The sequence below is a fragment of the Apteryx rowi genome, unplaced genomic scaffold (assembly GCF_003343035.1).
Source record: "Apteryx rowi isolate R43461 unplaced genomic scaffold, aptRow1 scaffold_3, whole genome shotgun sequence".
NCBI classification, from domain to species: Eukaryota; Metazoa; Chordata; class Aves; order Apterygiformes; family Apterygidae; genus Apteryx; species Apteryx rowi.
In genome coordinates this window covers 8,060,163-8,078,841 of record NW_020449418.1, presented here as the reverse complement: position 1 = coordinate 8,078,841, position 18,679 = coordinate 8,060,163, and the positions used below count along the sequence as shown (strand labels likewise).

Here is an 18,679-nt window from a genome sequence, read left to right as displayed (position 1 = left end):
GTGCGTGCCTGGGATGGCATTCATTTAAAAAAAGTTTGAGGCTATTGTTAGGCTAGATCCCGCAATTAAATGATAATTTAATCCATGTACTCTTTCTGTACTTCACTAAAAAGATTACTTGTTCACAGTAGCTTCAAACTAAAATTCTTTCATCAACACCCAAAATCCCTCTTACTCCCAGTCAGCCTCTCCAATACAACTGCCTCAATTCTAGCTAAGAGTCAAGGGTTGCTAAGCATATGGAAGCTATGACCATTAGAAATAGGAAACCTAGAAGTAATTTTTTTGGTAGAACATTCTTTCACACCTTGAACTAATTAAGGCAAGAGTAGTACACCACATATTTTAGTCTTTTAAACTCCTTCAGTGCTACAATACAATCATAAATCCAAGAAGCTGTATTTAAAGTTTTCTGAACTACCAGACTTCCCCCACCCCGCTTCTTCCTTTAAGTTGTGATTTCTGCTAGGAAATATTAACAAAGATCATGCAGTGATTTAACTCTAATTCAGCTTGGTTCATCACCCAAATCATTGCTACCCCTAAAATGAAAAGCTTTTTGGTTAGTTAACCTTCCCCTAAGGAAGGAAATCTAAATTATACTGCCAAGATCTTCATGCATTTAACTGCCTGAACTCCCATCTCCACAGACATCACTTATCACTGAATCCAAGAAGCAGATAATGGAAAGATCCTTGGCTAATACTAAATTGGCCAAAATAACAGATATTAGACTTAACTGCAAGTTAAGCCTGTCTCAGCTTGCAACAACTCTTATTTGGCAGGTGGGATAAAGGTATTTGCCAAAGGTCCAAATTGAAATACACATTACTCCAAAGGGTTAAAACCAAAAATCAGTTAAAAGTTAACAGGAGGTAGACAACACAAATTTTTAGTAAAAAAAACAGTTTAAAAGGTCATAATAAGTTGCTCTCTCTTACCCATTCCCTGGAGTACTGGAGCACCCTGGAGAATGACTCAGAGAGGTGCTGCCGGCACAAGGACTCTTCTTAGTGGATAAATCAAGCACTCCGTCTATAGAGACAAAAGAATGACTTGAGCATGTGAAGAAACAGGACCAGCCATGTTCTCCCCTGATAAAACAAACCTTTGGGGATAAAATAATATACTCAGCACATGGATTTTCTTTTTTAGAAAAAGAACCAAGCTTTGGATTTATTCACAATTTGGTTACAAGTGGCTTCAACATAGTCCTCAAAAGTCTCAGAAAAWTTTGGCAAAGAGCACATCTCTTACAGGAGCCAGAGCATACAAATGACAGTTCAGGATACAACACAGGCTATAGTGTAACTAATCCTCAGAGGTCCCAAAATGAGACACTCTCCAAATTCCTGAGATTTTGGGGGGTTTAAGCCAGTATTTGAAAAATTCTTGATCCAAATCAATGAAGGAAAGGTCACGTTAGAATTTCATATTGGAAATTTGCTTTCAAGTGAAAGCACACACAGGCACACAACACAGAGTTAGGCACCACACCCAGCAGCTAGCTTCATCCTTTTCTCCATGTCTCTGACTGGCCCCTTCTGGCAAAGCTGTTACCTTTCCCCTCTCCATCCTGTCACTTTGACTCCCTCTCTCCTTCCATATACCAAAGTCTTTTTCCTACCAGTCTGCTTCTTCCGTTCTCCCCTGGACACACACTAACGGCACTTCCTCACATCGACCCAGGCTCCTCTGCAACCCCTTATGCAAACTATGTGTTTCTAGACAACAGAAAAGGGAGAGCTTTTTGCTAGGAAAGCCTTGCTTCCATCTCACTGAAACAACTTGAAATTCTGGTCATTTTAAAAAGGCATCATTGCCAGAGAAGCGGCACAGCCATCTGAAATTCCTGGAAACTTTGAAACAAGGAATTTATGAGGCAAAGACAAATGAAACCTGTTGACAAGGTAAACTACAGACATTTCAGAACTACTTGCTCGTTCCATTTAACTCAAGTAAACACCACCAAATGCACGAACAATATAAGATGGCTTTCAGATGGCTTAAAGTTCTCATTTGGCATATGGAGAAAAAACAAGATGATAAACAGTGAGCTAGAACTAACCTCTTACAGAAAGCTGTTCCACCCCCTGCATTTGGGAACACACCATAACCCAAACTTAAGCAAGCAGAGACTTCATGCTTTCTTTTGAATAGGGTGCTATCCAGACACAAGATACAGTAACTCATTCAAGCAGCTCCTTCTTTTCCAGAGGATATACTAAATAGCACAGACTGCTTCCAAAGAAACTTCATCTGGGCTTCCTCCCTCAGAAGGGTCACCATGACCTAGGAGTCTTTGAGGACAAGCTGGACCCAGCCTCATGCCCCACGGAGATTGTTTCCCTTCAATCCTCTAGAACAGAAATACACCCGAAAGCCCCACTGGAACTCTTTCAGGACGACCTCTTAAATCACTCATTAAGTCTGGTAAAATCCCTGTCTAGTTACGTTAATATAAATTGAAATAAAATACTTCTGCTAATGGATTACTGCATAAGTTAATATGCGCATGCTCTAATTCCCTAACAAGKGTTACGAACATTATAAATTATCTTGAAGCTTTTTCATAAGCTTGGTAGCTAAAGAACAATTCATCCTCTTTCTAAACATCTACAAATACGTATATGCTTTCTTTCTCAGCATTCAATTCTCTCATTAAAAAAGCAGAAGCCAAACTGAGTCTCTCTCTTTTAGAGAAGAACTTCATAAATGTTAAACTGTTTTGATCATTATAAATACATACGTAAAAGACACTAGTTAATTACATGTATTATAAAATTAGCTACAAAGAAAAGTCTATCAGCTAAATAAATGCATAGGTCGTCTTTAAAAAAAAAAAAAAGTAGTCATACCATACAACTTTCCTTGCAATATTTTAACTGAAGTGATGAGACAATTTGCAATAAGTGATATGAATGGTAACTTTCCAGATGTCCAAGCTGTATATTGTTGGGGACACAAAATTAACCTTCTTACGAAAGACTCCATAAACTAAGTGTAACAACAAAGAATAAAAAGACACCCACAATACTATATTAGCTAGCACAAGGCTTTTCCTTTTTTGTTTTTTTTTTTAAAGCACCTTTTCTACTTGAGGATGAACAGCCTACCCTGTATTTGATAGAATGATTTCAGGCACTTAGTAACACATTTCTAAAGAAGGGTAAAAGGGCTAATTTTAACTCCATCAGTAAGATACTCTCATGATAACCTCTATTCCACACTTTCAGAAAAAGAAACATTCACATACCATAATCTCTTGCAGAATTTGCTTGTTAAAAAATCACTTCTGATAGAAAGCAAGGTTTCCTATTTAAAACAAGCCCTGCAACACTGTTACAAGTTATTCATCTGTGCTCTGCAGAACAAGTCTATTTTTAAGGTAGGAAAAAAGACATTTTTTGTAAATGCATAAACAGGGAAGCTATTGTACAATTCATGGGTAWCATTTTTACGGCCTTCACCAGGCTGTCACAGAATTAGTATTTTAAAAAGATACTGCTTTCACACTAGGACCAGAAAGCAAATAAATCAATCAGTCCTTCAGTCAGATTATATATTGATCTTCAGAACAATAGACAACATTATAGTTTTCATGACCACGTGACCTTGCCTTATTAGCAAGTGTACAGTCTATCTGGCAGACTATTTCTTGCAGCTCCCAGCAGCAACAGCACACTTGTCTCCAGAGTTTGGAGCACATCCAGCCCTTTTGCCCTTCTTCAGAAAAACTCATGTCTCTGAGCCTGAATTCTTTCAACAAGTCTCTTCTCTACCAGCCATATCAAACTAGTCATTATTTTCCTGTAACAACATCTACCACTTTTCCACTTTACATTTTAGTTAAAGGTGCAGACTCTGAATTGTCTGTCTTCGCGACAAGAATGCCACTAATGGATCGCAATAGGGTGCAAGACACTTTGGTAACAGTCCTACCTTGTTCACTAGGTTCTGACTGAGACTTTCTGACAGTAAGGTCCAGAGGTGAGTCTTGGTCAGCCATGAGAAGTTTGCTGAGCACAGGGTTCTGAGCAGTTGCAGCCGTGGGAGAGGAGGCGACCAGAGATGCTTTCAGCAGGCTTTGGTTCTTTGTGCTATTGGGCTGGCTGGAGTCCTGAGTAGAGCTATTTTTTGAGGTATATTCAGCAGCAAACTGTCGGATCATTCGCTGCATGATCTCACGGGCCACTAGGGGAATATTGGGGTCAGAGACCCTAGGACTGTCTGCAAACATTAGAGATTTTTTAAGGATGCACTTTAAGTAAAACAGCTTTTATATTAAATCATTGTTTCTTTTATATTAAAATCATTGTTTATTAAAAAAAAATCCAGAAGAAAAAAAAGCCAGAGATATAGTTTCCGTAAATGTACTTTAGCCTTAGGATACCTGAACAAGAAGCATTACTAGTTCTAATATAACCTCCCCAAAATAAGAGTTTCCTATGCGAAATATGCAGTCTCATACTTTGCTTCAAATATATCCAACCAGACCTTTATGAGGGGTGGAAATGTAAAGGAAAACTAGACCCATAAAGTACCAAGCAAAGCAATTCATTACAAAAAGTAGAACAGGTTATTCATGGAAGAACCAAGCAACTTACCTGTGATTACAGGGGTGGGGGGAGGGGGGAGGGGGTTGGARCAGTGCCCTACAAAATTGCCTGGAAATAAAGCTCAATAGTTCTGATCCACACACTTCAAAACATTTTACCTTAAAGAGTTCAAGTGTCTTCCATCCCATTCTATCTATTCCTTTTGTCATTTCTATCATTACAATCAATGCAGCATCAAATACTACCCAAAGAACTTTCAGATATACAAAAAAACAAGATGCCAAATTGAAAGCAATTCTATTTCTAAAACCATTACTAAACCTATTAGTAAGAAATGTGGAATGGAACCAGTTTATTTATAATAGAGTATAAATACAAAGGTATTTCAGGATATGGGCAACAAAAATATATTAATACAAATCACTGTTCTACACAAGTAGCGATTCATGATGTCAGAGCACAGCTGACACCACTCCTGAACCACCAAAGCCAAATCCTACTGCTCCACCTCAAACGCTGCTCGTGTTCTCTGGCCAAATCAGGTAACAAATCAAAAAGGCTCCAGAAATGGCTGTAAAGGTTTGATTTTCTATTTCTGGAGAAAGATTCAGAGAAAGTTGTACAGTAGAAGACCAAAACAAATTTTTAAAAACAGCTCTCCAGAAGGAACAATAGGAAAGTGTTTACTTCCTCTTCCAAAAAAAAAGAAAGAAAGAAAGAAAGAAATTGCCCAGGTAAATGGTAAAGGTAATCTATCAAGATTGAACTATTAGAAGTATTAGCAAAATCATCTGTGGCACATTTTAGCGCTAGATTTGCCTTTTATTGCCATTTTTGACAAAAATGGATCAACAGGAGAGACCTGCTTTAGAGGTATCTCTAAAGGATGACTGACATGAAGGTTTGACCGTGGAGTTGCCTGCCAACCAGACAGCAGCAGTAAGCACATTTCTTGACGAGCAGCCATATTGAGCTCCAGATAAATATAAAGCCCAACTTCCTTCCTGTGAAGTACTGCTTTCTAAATCTAAAACCTTATAAAGTCACCATGTGCAATCTTACACTAGTATAGTAGCTGTAAATTCTGAGATGTTTATGTAAATACTTAATCATTTTCCTGTAAAATCTACAGGATGTTTTATTGTTGCTAAGCACATGGCACACCAAAATTTTAAGAAATCCCCAAGAGATGTGCTATACTTAAATTAAGTATGGCTCATATTCCCAAGTTCTTCCCAAATAGTCCACAAAGTCACAAGCCATAACAGGGAAGAAGCAAGAAGGCTTTCTTCAGCCAGGATGAGATTTCTTCTCTCTTCTAAGCTGTCAAAGGACACATGAGAAGCACGAGAAAAGCCCAGAGAACTAAGCTGAGGCACACACCAATGGCCTTCTCCCACTGCTGCCAACTATTTGGCACGTGCCGCTGGTGCGTACATGTGGTGCCAAGAGGAATGCAGAGCTCCCTGGTAACTACGTTTGCTGAAGAAGCATCATGCCTTTTCTGTGCCTCTACTGAGTATCTGCCATGCACGTTCATATGTGTAATTCAATAATGCTTACAGCTGGACATATTTCCAAATGCAGGAAGAAAATATCATATATACCCACAGCCATAAACCTTTGTAACCTGTAACTTTAAAGACATAGCACAGAGTGACTACTGAGAGCTTCTTCCAGTGCTGCTCAAGACAAACTCGCTACACAAAACTGAATTTTCAAGTAGAAGAGTAGTTACCTACCACATTAAAGGCTTCTTGCTTAATAAAAAGCATGAATTTTAAATGCTAAGGATTAAAGGTGTTCAAAAGCAAGTGCAAAATACTTGCTGGTGACTCTGCAGCACCACTTGAAGTCAACTAGATGTTTATTTTGACTTTGCTTGTCTATTTATTTGAAAAAATAATAATAATTTAACTAAAACATAGATGATATCACAGAAGAAAAATACAGCAAATATTTATCAGCTTTATATAAAATAGTACATGTGAGCTTTAAAACCTTAATATCCTTTAGGTATTTTATCCATACACAAACCCTAGAAAGGCAATAGCAACCAAAAAAGGTATGATTTCATTAAACCATCATAAGAGGGTCCTATCCTGCCACAAGGTGAAAGCACCAGAGAACCGGATACTACCACTCTGCTTTCGCTAGAAAGTATGAATATTTGATAGAAGCATTACTGAGTCTGAGTGCCATGGGCACAAAGCAGAAAGAAAGTAGACAGGAATAATTTACTGTAAACCTGTTTACAAAGTTTGCTGATATTGTTAATTACCTATGTACATTAAGTACCTGAGTGCATGTGCTTGACCTGCAACAGGCATCTGTTCACAGAACATCTGCATTTTCTCTGATCTGCCCGAGTGACAACATACCAGTCTCAAATGTTASTGGCAGTGAGGATGGAAAGAAAAAGAACTGATTGTTGGCATGAAGCCAGGAGAGCCAAGTCTCTCTGGGCAACGTAGGAGCTTCAGACTACTGGCCATGCTTTGTGTCCTCTTTGGTATGACAGTGCCTGGAGATCGTATGGCAATCGCATAAGTTGGAGTAACCCTTTGAATAATCTAAATACAGCCAAGCTCGACAACGATGCACTAAGGAATCAGAATTGACTTCCTTCCAGACTCCTTACCCTCCCTTATATTACTCTTGTGACAAGCACAGCCTTGCTGGAGGAAGGAAAGAAAGTGTATATTAAAAAAATAAAGAAAAACAACACCCAATGATTCTTAGTCGTTTGAAGTGATTTCATTATCCTCATTCTATGTATTTGAGTGCGTTTGACCACGGACAGAGTGTTAAATCCATTATTAGCCCATTATAATATCTGCCAATTTTTTTTTCCCCCCTGAAAATTAGGAAAGTATTCATTTCTCTAGAGACACACATAAGAATCACATGTGAAAATTTAAATTCAACGTTAAACAGATAAGACATTAAAAAAAAAATTGTAAGTGATGAAAAGGCAGTGATTTTTCCATCAGAAAATATGAAAAAGCGTTCAGTATATTTTTTCTAGATTTTATTTTCTTAAATCACTCCTGGATTTAAAGAGAGAAGGGGATAAATTTAAAAAACAAAAGGCAACCTCAACTTTAAAGGAAAAAAGCCCCTGGAAAGGGAGACTTGTAATAAAAGAATTATCTGAACTATCTGTAGTAACGCAATGACTATCCTTCATACGGTCCTACATGCTTTATGCAATACATCACAATGTATAGTTTGTATTTATTCATTTAATTCATAAAAGAAAGGCTAAAATACTGTTATCTACTTAAAACACCTTTAAATATTTTGGTCACTGGGAGGATGGGCTAAGGACTGGCTACAGCAATTTCTAATTTGTTAAACTGAAGCCTTGCATTGTGCCCTCACAGACAGGTTGGAATTACTGATTTGGCAGATTTTCCTCACGCATGGGTTAGGCTGATAAGTACAACACTGTCATTCAGGATGCATTTGGAAGCAACCTCTGGACTGCTGTTTCTCAGATTGGTAGAATACAGTGAAATGAGTTTTGTGCCTTCTTAAGAGTACAGTTTAACTTGCATAACTCTCCAGCAGAGATTTACAAGATTTTCTATCATTTAGCTATTATTACAGTTCTCTGTATATTCTACAGTACAAATTCTCCAATTCTTCTGCTGATCACTTTTTGTATCCCCCATGTATGGCACTATTCCAGCAATATTTTATATTGTGGACTGTGGGAAAAGTCACTACAGACCACAGTCAGAAAGAGAAGACTACTGACCTTTAAGGAAAAGYTGCATTAGAATGGACGCCATTAAAAAAACAAAAACACCCAATCAACCAAAACAAAACACTCCCCACACCACACCACCACCACTGCTCTCCCTGACCTCCAAACAGCCCGCTCACCTAACCATTGGTTTCAGAGGAACAGTTCTGCTGGGGAAGAATTGAGCAATCTCCCCAAAATTACAAAAGCACCACTGTTCTCATGGAGAGTTTTGTTTTAGGGTTAAATGTGATGCACTCTCCTCCTCTCTCCCAAGCCCACACTGTTGTACTGATACATTATTTGAGAGTGAATTGATATTCTTGATAAATATGCAAGATATCTGAAAAATACCGAACACACAATGACAACTTGAACATCCCATCTTTGAGATACTTGCATCGCATGCAAAAAAGACCAGTAAGAAATGCCATTTTCCCACTCCCCCCCACCATTAAAACCAACCTTTTCTGTAAAAGACTGCATTGAGGAACTCTTCCGCTTGCCTCTCAAACCGAATGATTTTTGCTTGCTCTTGTCTAAGTAGAGCTTCTTGTCCAGCTTCCGAGGCTGGCTCATCCAGACTGACTAAGTGTTCCTGCAAAATATTTAATATTTGTAAGTTCTTTCTGCCTGCAAAATTAGAAAGTCCTAGGCATTAAATGTTTTAATATATTCAAAACTTTGTTAGACACTCAGCACAGAGTTAGATCTATTTAAACCATATCTTGAATTTTTGGCCTCTCCAGTACATTGTACTTTGCCCTGTTTTGTTGTCATAAATGCAATAGACGATTAAAAGATTTGATAGCAGTACGGGAAACAAGAGCCTACCATAAAGGAAACAATTCAGATATTTTACCTTCCATTTTGGCCACAAACCTGATTCCTAACACTTGCTCTTCAGCTAGTACTCTTAGTTCTATAAGAAATAACTCCTGAGGACAAAATACAGAGAAAATTCCACTTACTCTATACAATATTCATGCAAACTGAGCAACAAATAACTAGGCATTAGCAAGAAACAGGGCCTCTGTCAAAAGCCTTAGTAGTAGCTACTTTTAAGCAAAAAACTTGGGTTCACTGCCTGCAACACCTGTTATGAATTAAAGTTTATTATATCTCTTACAGCTCAACTGAAGCAACTCACTTATCTCAAAAATATTTCAAAACCAGTGTTTTAGCTAGGAAAATTAAATTGTGTGAGATGCCAGAATAAGCCACACATTTTAAATGCAACTCAAGAACTAGAACACTATGGTTACAAAAATACAGAATCTAAATGTTTGAAAACACTTTTCTCCTTTTCTTTTCTTTTTTTTCCCTCCACTTTAATGTCTTGTTCCTGCTCAAGAGAATAATAATAATCCCCTTCCTGGCCCCTTCCCTCCCACTTTCATTTTAAGCAATATTAAAATTACTTATATTTACCTACTGCAGGAATGCATACAAAACCACTCTTTGAGTTTAGGGAGTGTTTTGTTTTGTTAACCTTTACATAGTATCAGTTACCATAATACCTAGGCTATCTTTGGCTTTTTTTTTGGCCTCCAGTGTACAAGCTAGCTTCAGGTAAGTATTGTCATGAGGCAAAAAGGGAAGGAAATGGAACTTGCAATTCATTTATAATTCACAATAAATGCAGAAAAAAAATCATTCTTAAGTTCGTACCATCTCAACCTCAAGAGGTTTAATGAAATGAGGTTACATAAGCAGCATATAGCAAGTTAACAAACACGGCAGTCACATGGACTACGTGCAAAGGGTAATACGAAATGCCGTGGACTCTGGCCTGTGCAATATGGCCTCTGACCGTAAGATTTCTAGTTTAACAGCTTCCAAAAAAAGGTTTTCTCCATCAAAAGCAAGGGGGGATACTATCTCAGACAGGATATAAAGACAAAGTAGTAGTTTATCCTAAAATCAAAAGATGAGAAGCGTGCAATCGTGGAGGTAACAGGTGAATAAAACAAGATGTTTTCTATGAAGGTAAGATTTTGAGGACGTAAAGTTGTAAAAGCCACTAAATCACTTCAGCTTTTTTCATACCAGATAGATTCCAAGCCTGCTCCCAAACGCACTGGCTCTCGCAGGAGACACCAGCACTTCTGAGATATTCTTTTAAAGAAGCTGAATTCCAACTCTCTGGTTAACTACAATCCCGGAGTTTACTCCCGTACCAGGTACTCCTGTGCCAGCGGTGCTCCTGGGGCACGTTGGCATTCCACAAACACATCACAAAATTATAACTGAGTTTAAGACTTAAATATGCAAGTGTCAATATAGGATTTCACAGTGAAAACGTGAGGAATAAGCCTACCATTTTTGTAAGAGCTATTCTTCAGGTGAGACTTTACAGAACATACTTGCATTCTCTTTTTGAAACTGTGTTTTTGTACCTGACAAAGTTTAATGCAAGATCCATCCTGGTTATTAACTGCCACCCTGAATCAAGATTATCATAGCTCAGTGATCTTTGCATAAAATCCTGATAATATTTGAAACTGATAAGCTGGGTTTGCAATTAAGGAGACATTTGTGCAATTAAGGAGACATTTGTGCAACTAATAACATAACTAATCTAGGCACAACAAAAACATTAAGACATTGGAATATCTAAGCACATAAAGACAAAATGCTTTTTAGGTTTTACTTTAAGAGGAACCTCTGCAATTTTATGTGCAGAGATTTGGCTAGATAAGATTTATTAAATTTAATTAGCATCCTCTGGCTAATATCCCACAAGCCCTGGCAAAAAGCTTACTTTCAATTCAAAGCCAAACAGAATCCAGAATTAAAGGAAATATCATCCCTTCAATCTGATCCGACATTTTGCCCTTTGACAGATTGTAACTACGAAAGAAGCCTAGAAGAACAGTAACCCCTGTCCCCAAGGTAATATATTTAATGTTTCCCTAGTACTTTTTGCAACTAAGACATTATGTAGCAAGAATCATAGCTTAGCGACTCTGTGCAAACTGAGTTCAGTGGCAGCGTGCCTCACCACAAACAAGCATACTCTACATTATTCATACAAAGGTAATGTATGAAAAGTACAATTTAATCTACCTAGGCTAACACCAATTTACTAAAGTGTGTATTTTCTACATAGAGGAAAAAATGATGAAAATGGAATCAGGAAAACAAAACTAAGTGGCTTACACTGGTGAATATCTGATGAATATCTGAATAAAGGATCATTTGATCTGCATTTGGGAGAAGCAGGGAGGAGCGAGGGAAGGACAGTGCTCAGTTCTTACCCCTCAAACTAAGGAATAAACATATTTTTACCTGTGTGAATCTTTATCAGTGTCCATTTTCAAAGTGTGAAGAAATACACAGTTAGATAAGAAAAGTCAGATTTAATCTTGTGCATAGGAAAAAAAAAATCTTCAGCTGTTTTCTGGCATCTTCAGTACAACACTGACTAGATGAGACAAATATACTGGAAAAATTTCTGCTTTAACTCTATTTTTGCATTTCTTTATTTTCTTATTGTGTCAAAATTATTCCAGCAATCTCTGCAGCTAGTTCGCCCCTAGAGGGAAAGTTAACAAGTTTTCACATATTTGATTGTGATTATTATTCAAAGTCTACCTCGAAAAGTCTTTCTTGCTTTTTACCATTTCTTCCCAGTAACTGTTTTTGGATCCGCTATCTTCAGTCTTATCCTCTCACTCTACAGTACTGAGTCACATCAAAGTTTTCAATCTCAATATGCAGGTAATCGGAACTGTAAATCATTATTAATACTTAGGTAGCATTGCCGTTGGTTAGAAACAGCCTGAAAGAGTCAGTTATTTTTACATGCTATTCATAACACACCATTTGTTCTGTTCACTTTGTACTTCTCTTCACATGAGAAGAGACTCCCAAAGCATCACTCAGATTCCTTCACTGAGCACTCGGTATCCCTGGACTGAGCAATACTGCTGCAGGAAAAGCTTCCTCGAGCGGTCTGTGCAGAATCCAAAAGGACCAAAGAACTTTTTGTATATTAGAATATACAGCACAATACTGTAATTAAGGCAAAAAGTCTTAAAAAAAACAGGGCCCAAGCCTTCAAAACACAAGGTCAATGCATGACCTTGAGAAACCACCTAATCCTGGACAGCCTGGCCTCATCAGCAGTAGGGCCGGATCCTCATTTCGAGACCCTCCTCACAGGCAACGTTGATACAGCAGTTCTAAACCCCGAACTGCAGGCGTGCAGAGAAAGGTATGATGCAGGATGTTCTCGTACAGATATGGCAACAGCAGCTTCATGTTTTGGCCCCACGCAGATGGGGCAGGAGCGCCTATCAGCTGGAGCAGTACGAGCGGATCCTGTCTGCCTGGAGAAGCGGAGGGAGGCAGCCCCTCTGGCCCACAGGCTGCCTCCACACCCCACCCGAACAGCGAGTGGGCAAGCAGCGTTTTGGCACCCCTAGGCTTGTCTTCTCCAACACTTAGATTTCTTAAGATGGTACACTCTTTTCAGCTTTTAGCCAATGGAAAGGAGAATAATCTATTAGGAGATAAAAATCTAAAGGAGAATAATCTAGAATAATAATAGTATTTTCTGCAGACAAGCTGTGCAGACACCAGAGACGTGTTGCTTGTCTTCTTCCCTTCTCTTCCTCCTACCTTCAAGACTAGTTTAACCCAACTCCTTTAGCCTATCTTAAATCCAGAACACAACCTAGTCATTCCTGTTATTTCAATGCTATCCAGTTTGTTCAGACTTTTTTTTTTTTTTTTTTTTTCAAGCAGAAGACGGCTGAGGTTACACCAGCATTCAGGGAGAAGAATAATTTCCTCTCCATGTATTAAACAAATGCCTCTCTTGAAATATCCCCAAAAGAGTTTATTACTTTTGTGACGCTACCACCTTTCAGGCATCTTCAGCTCATGATGTGAGAGAACATTTTTCTGTCTCTTCTATACAGTTTCTCTAACGTATCAAGATCATTTTCAGCTCTGAGCATTCCCTTTGAACAATCTGCAACCTTTCCCAGCTGAACATACACACTTTTATGTTTAAGAGATATTATTTCCTTATTAACCAAGATGACTGATGTCAGTTTTCTCAAATTCCAAACAGTTAACTGATGCACAATTACTGAATATAATTATCTACACTAGGAAAAATCAAAATCAATGGAAAAACAATATGCTTCCATTCACATTTATGCACAGGCAAAACTGTTACCCAGCATTACCACTGAAGATAGCTGGAGATTATCACAAACTGCCTCTTCAGGTTTTAACCTCCATATCAATTTATTTTAAAATCACCCAATATAAAATTGACAGTTTAAATGCCCGAGTTTTTTTTAAAGTGATGAAATCCATTAAAAATGTTTTAAAGCATCTTCCAGCGCACTTAAGATCACTGTACACAGTTTAAACACATTTTAAATCCATCAAAATCATAAGAGTTCTGCAACTTCAACTCATTTTCAGATATTTCCTTCTCCATCTTCAATTATTCTAGGAGTTAACACTTTAAATGATAGCAGTAGCTTCTCATCAGAATTATTCAGACACTTACCACAGTTCATTTTTCATTGTTTATGTTCCTTCACAGTGAAAGGATACCAGGTTCAGAGGGTGCTATTATGACTTATCATAATGAAGTAATGGCATGATATTACTTTTAAGTTGCTTGTTTGTTTAAAGGAATTACAAGCTTTTAAAACATCCTAAACATTTTAAAATTCGAAGTTACTCTGATATGACTCCTTCAAAGGTTCACATGCTGTACCCTACCATACTACTTCATAATCTAAAAAAAGAAAAACAATTGTTAGAGATCCTGACACTGGATCCAGGGCATTTTATAGTACTTCAAAGATCAGACTCAACCTTCTGCCATCAGCAACATGAGACTCCAGAAAATGCTYCTAGAAGTCATTTTCTCTCTTGCTATTTTTGTAGTTTAAATATATCTATAAAAATAGTTAATATGCTTAAGAGTATTATCCTTCTTGTTCTGTTCTGACTAATGAGATTAGTCCCCCCCCCCTTTTTTTATATACATATAAATTGCTTTATGTAGCTTTAGACATTAGTCTCTTCTTTTACAGAGGAATATACTCAACTCTGAGTCCTTCTTTAAAGATTCCTTTCCAGCTGCCCCCTCATTATTGGCGCTTTCTTCTGACCTTACCTACCTGCATCTTTTTCCAAAAAATAACATCCTTAGCTAGGCACTGCACTCCAAGTATGAGCAAATTGCAGTAAACACTACCTGATTCTATGCTCTGTAACAATAGCTTTGCTAGTTTACTTAACCAGCCACCCTGAAAAATTAAGATCTATAATTAAGCAAAATAAAATCAAGTACACTTAAATTTCAATTTGTCCAAATTCATAGGTCTTCTCTGTACTGCAAGATTTTAGAAGGAAAAACATCATATAAAAAAAGTTTGCAAACTATACTGTCTTAAATCTTTCTATGAAGAAAGAAGACCATAAGGAATTGAGAGGTGTCACATTTTCAGATTATCCAAGTGAGAGTTCATCATGTTTGATAACACAGAACATGATCCATTTCCTCTCACTATGAGGTGGCTAGAACCAAGAACTCTTYTGTGTCTTTCATGTCCATCAGTGTACATGCATTTCTGCATAAGGACACCTGTTAAKAAGCTAGTAGTAGTTCTTTATATAACTAATTATTCTCTCTTTGATCACTGAAACAACTGTGATATAAATGAAAAATATAATAAGATGGAAGAAAAACAAATCTCAATTTCTTAAAGTTTTACATTATTGCATATAACCCTTTGGATGTGGGCAAAAATATGTCTGGGGGATTTCATCTGCCTACTTTATATATATTTTATCATCCCTCTCAAATGACATTTAATTCTGCTCCTCTATCAAAAACTGTCTTGTATTTTGACTGTCCAAAAAAAAAAAAAAAAAAGCATTTGCTTAGTATGCTCCATCCTCCAACTCAGAACTACTGCTACAAATAAATTAATCTTTTCAGAATACTTCAGCAGATGGTTCCCTGTCCTTTGAAGAATGCATGTAATTGAATCTGATTGCCTGTAAAAGCAAGAATTAACATCACTGAATGGGGTGGGAGAGCAAGTGCAGGTTTTTTCCTTAAACAGCTCTGCCAATAAACTAACTGACCTCCAACTTCCATCCTAGAGTCCAGAACTACAATACAGGTCATTCATATGGACAAACGTAATCCAGGAAAAAGCTAAAGGTTGTTTACTGTTTTCTATCTTGTCAAACCAAGTATATACAGGTCGCTCAAAGGCAAAAATCTAGTACACTGCTTAATTATTCCACTGATCCAAGAGGGGAATTGGTAGAGATGTAGGCACTGGAAAAAAGGCCACGACTACACAGTTATATGTTTTGTGGCCATCTTGCTCCCACCAGCTGCAGTATCTGTTACACAGCTTTTAATTCTGTAACTCACCACTGTACAAGCACAAACCCAAGTCATCCCATACTGCCCACTTTTTCTCTTAAGAAGGTAAAAGGATGCACATGAACAAAAACAAGAACAGAAAAAACAAACCACATCAAGGAAAACACAACACTGAAGAGAGGATGAGGCACAAAGCACAACTGCAACCACACTGTGTACTGGAAAGGACAAATTAGAGTAGCTACAGAAGCTTGAGCATGAAACACCTTAAGAAAAATCAAAGATATCACTACAGCTGTTGCAAGGAAGAGATTTCAAACAAAAGCAGTACCAATCTTAATTAAATTCTGTTCATCAGCTGAAGATCTAAATGCCAAATGAAATTAAAAACTTTTGAAACAATTAAGTCTCAGAGGTTTTATTTCAAATTATGACGTTGTTAAATCCAGACTATTTGAAGACACCCCCAAAAGAGGAGAGGAAAAAAAAAAAGAAGAAAAAGAAAAAGTGATGATTGATGCTGTATTGCAAGCTAACAGCATCAGCAATGGTCAGCAGTGCAGCTGTTTGGTCTACCCATAAAGGAAAGGAAGCACTCCCACCCCCCTCACCCTCTCCTAGCGGACACAAGGAGTAGGACTCACTAGTCCTAGAAGGAGACATTCCTCCCTCCCTCAAAAAATCCACAACAGAACCAATAAAAGCAGGAGGGGCAGGGGGAGGAGGAAAATAAAAATCTTAGGTACTCCAACGAGGCCTCAGATAACCCTGTGGCAAGCATGAGGAGAATCAACAGGATTAAGAGTCACAAGTCTGATTTGAACAGACTGGTTCACTCCCCCTCTCTACTCCCCTCCCAAAAAAGCCAGTGAGATCTGGCCATCCAGCAAACAGACATGCACAAAAAGCTCTCCTTGCCAGCTCTGTTTAATCCATCAGCTGCAAGAAAAATGGCTTAAACAAGCATTTTTGGCTGCTGAAATGGAAAGCGACAGAAATGGCTATGCAAGTCCATAGCGASCAACTAACTCAGCCTTTGCTAACTCACATCTGTCTCTGGCCCACTCGGAGTCTGTAACCTCCTTCCCCCTCATCTAGCGCTTTCGTCTGACAAAGCTGCGAGTCCCCGCTGCATCCCGTCTCATTCTGCGTACGCGATCCTACTGGCTCTTCAGATCACCGATGCCAAAGCACCACAGAGCGCAGCAGATGTGACCACATCTGCATCTTTCTTTTGCCCATTTAAAAAAAAGATAAATAAAATCTGAGGATCTTTAATGTAAACGATAACTGTCAATAACATAAGGTATACACCACTGGTTTTCAGTGATAATAAAATAYAGCCCATAATTATAAGTGAAACTAGAAAGAAACAGCTAGCACAGTACATTCAAAAAAAACCCAGTGATATCTAAGCTTTTGACTAAAGGTTGTGTAGAAGCTTGAAAAGATCAAGAGGACCATACCTAATCTGCACACTGCATAGAGGACATTCAAGTCCTAGGTTTTCATTGTCACCTAACAATCGCAGATTTTCAGAAGCTTTATTTTAGTTACTGTGGGCCTACGAGGACAACTGAAATGTAAGTGGTTTTTTTAGAGATCCTTATCTCCCAGCTACAACCAGTCCCTGACCACGCAGCAAAAATCATTTCTGGGACAAATTCAATGGCTTAGCTAGAACTGCCCTTAACGTGGAATTTTGTCTTTTTTGAAATGACGTAAGCCAAACGAGACAGAACAGCACAAGCATACATAGAGCTTACCTGCTGTCAGCCTCAATGAAAGAACAGTGCCTTAAATCAGTTCTAAACGTGTTTCTCCCCCTCCCCGCAAAGCCTTAATAAAACGGGTATTACAGAAACCAAGAATAAACTGGCAACATGGCAAGTATCAGTGTCAACAGCAAGGAACTTCCTTTACAAAAAAAGCCATGTTGCCATACACGTTAACCACTGCAGCTGAAAGGGTGTTTGTGTTTCACCTGTAAGTGCACAGAGATCCAGTTTGCACGTCATGTTACGTCGTGCAGGAAGAAGCAGTTGCTAAGAGTTCCAGCAAATGAARTTTCACCAAGACAGATGAGCCCCCTTCCTGCGCTATAGAGCGATCATTAGTGCAACACGGGGGATGAGCAACAAGCATGGGGAGCATGTTAGCCGCTGTTTCGTGTACAGCTACAATCTGGTTACGAAAGAAAGCAGACTGCAAGTGTACTACGTCGGCACAGCTGACTTGTCCACATTTCGGCTGTGACCTGGTTGTAAACAAGTACAGTAAAAACCCTGCCATATATATGAGCCTTTTAATAAAAAGATATGGCCCACAGAGACGAGAGATTCCAAGATATGGAACAAGACTCTAGGTTGTTAAAACAGACCACATTTCCATAGTAAAGAGAAGGCCAGTCTCCGATTGTAGTAAAGGTACATAAGCCGCGGTGTGCCCTCCCCTGAGGAGAGTTACATGATCTCTACAAGGTCTGTCTTGCAAAGAGCTCAAATAAATAAATAAATAAATAAATAACATAAAATCAGAAAGAGCCACTGCACGGAAAAATCCACATCACATACCACCCAGGAAAGTTGCAGAGAAGAGGGAAGTCTCTGTCCATTAACTTGTATTATTTTATTCAGAAAGCCTTTCCCCAAAGGAGAGGAAAGGGATAGGAGGTTGCAGATTTTCTGCATTCAGTTAACTAGGAGCAGCAAACTTCCCCCCCCTTGTCCCGCCCCTACAACTGCTAGCTTCACACATCTGCATTGTTACCTTCACTTTTTCTCTTCTCAGGCAGCAGAAAAGACAATTTTCATCAAAAGACCAATCAGAAACACCTTCAGGCTCACAGTCTGTAAATCAGAGGAATAGCAGATTACTTCATATTCATAAACCGCGACATAACTGGAGCCAAAAGAGAAATGCCGAATTAAATACCTGTTTCACAACATTCTTGCCTGCATTCTGAAGATGCAAGCTTCATTTCGGCCATAT

General features: G+C 38.4%; 1 protein-coding gene across 2 annotated transcripts in view; it reads right to left on the bottom strand.

Moving 5' to 3' along the window:
• The window catches only part of LCOR (ligand dependent nuclear receptor corepressor), a 46,381-nt gene that overhangs the window by 11,473 nt on the left and 16,229 nt on the right, over positions 1 to 18,679 (bottom strand). Inside the window, exons 3-6 of one of the 2 annotated variants that reach the window (XM_026069565.1) lie at positions 18,458 to 18,537; positions 8,776 to 8,908; positions 3,943 to 4,230; positions 942 to 1,035 (exon numbers count right to left, since the gene is read on the bottom strand). In XM_026069565.1, the coding sequence (XP_025925350.1) occupies positions 942 to 1,035; positions 3,943 to 4,180 (332 nt within the window). In that variant the 5' untranslated portion in view covers positions 4,181 to 4,230; positions 8,776 to 8,908; positions 18,458 to 18,537. Of the gene's footprint in view, positions 1 to 941; positions 1,036 to 3,942; positions 4,241 to 8,775; positions 8,909 to 18,457; positions 18,538 to 18,679 lie in introns of those variants that run through there. The other variant, XM_026069564.1, reaches the window with a different exon arrangement.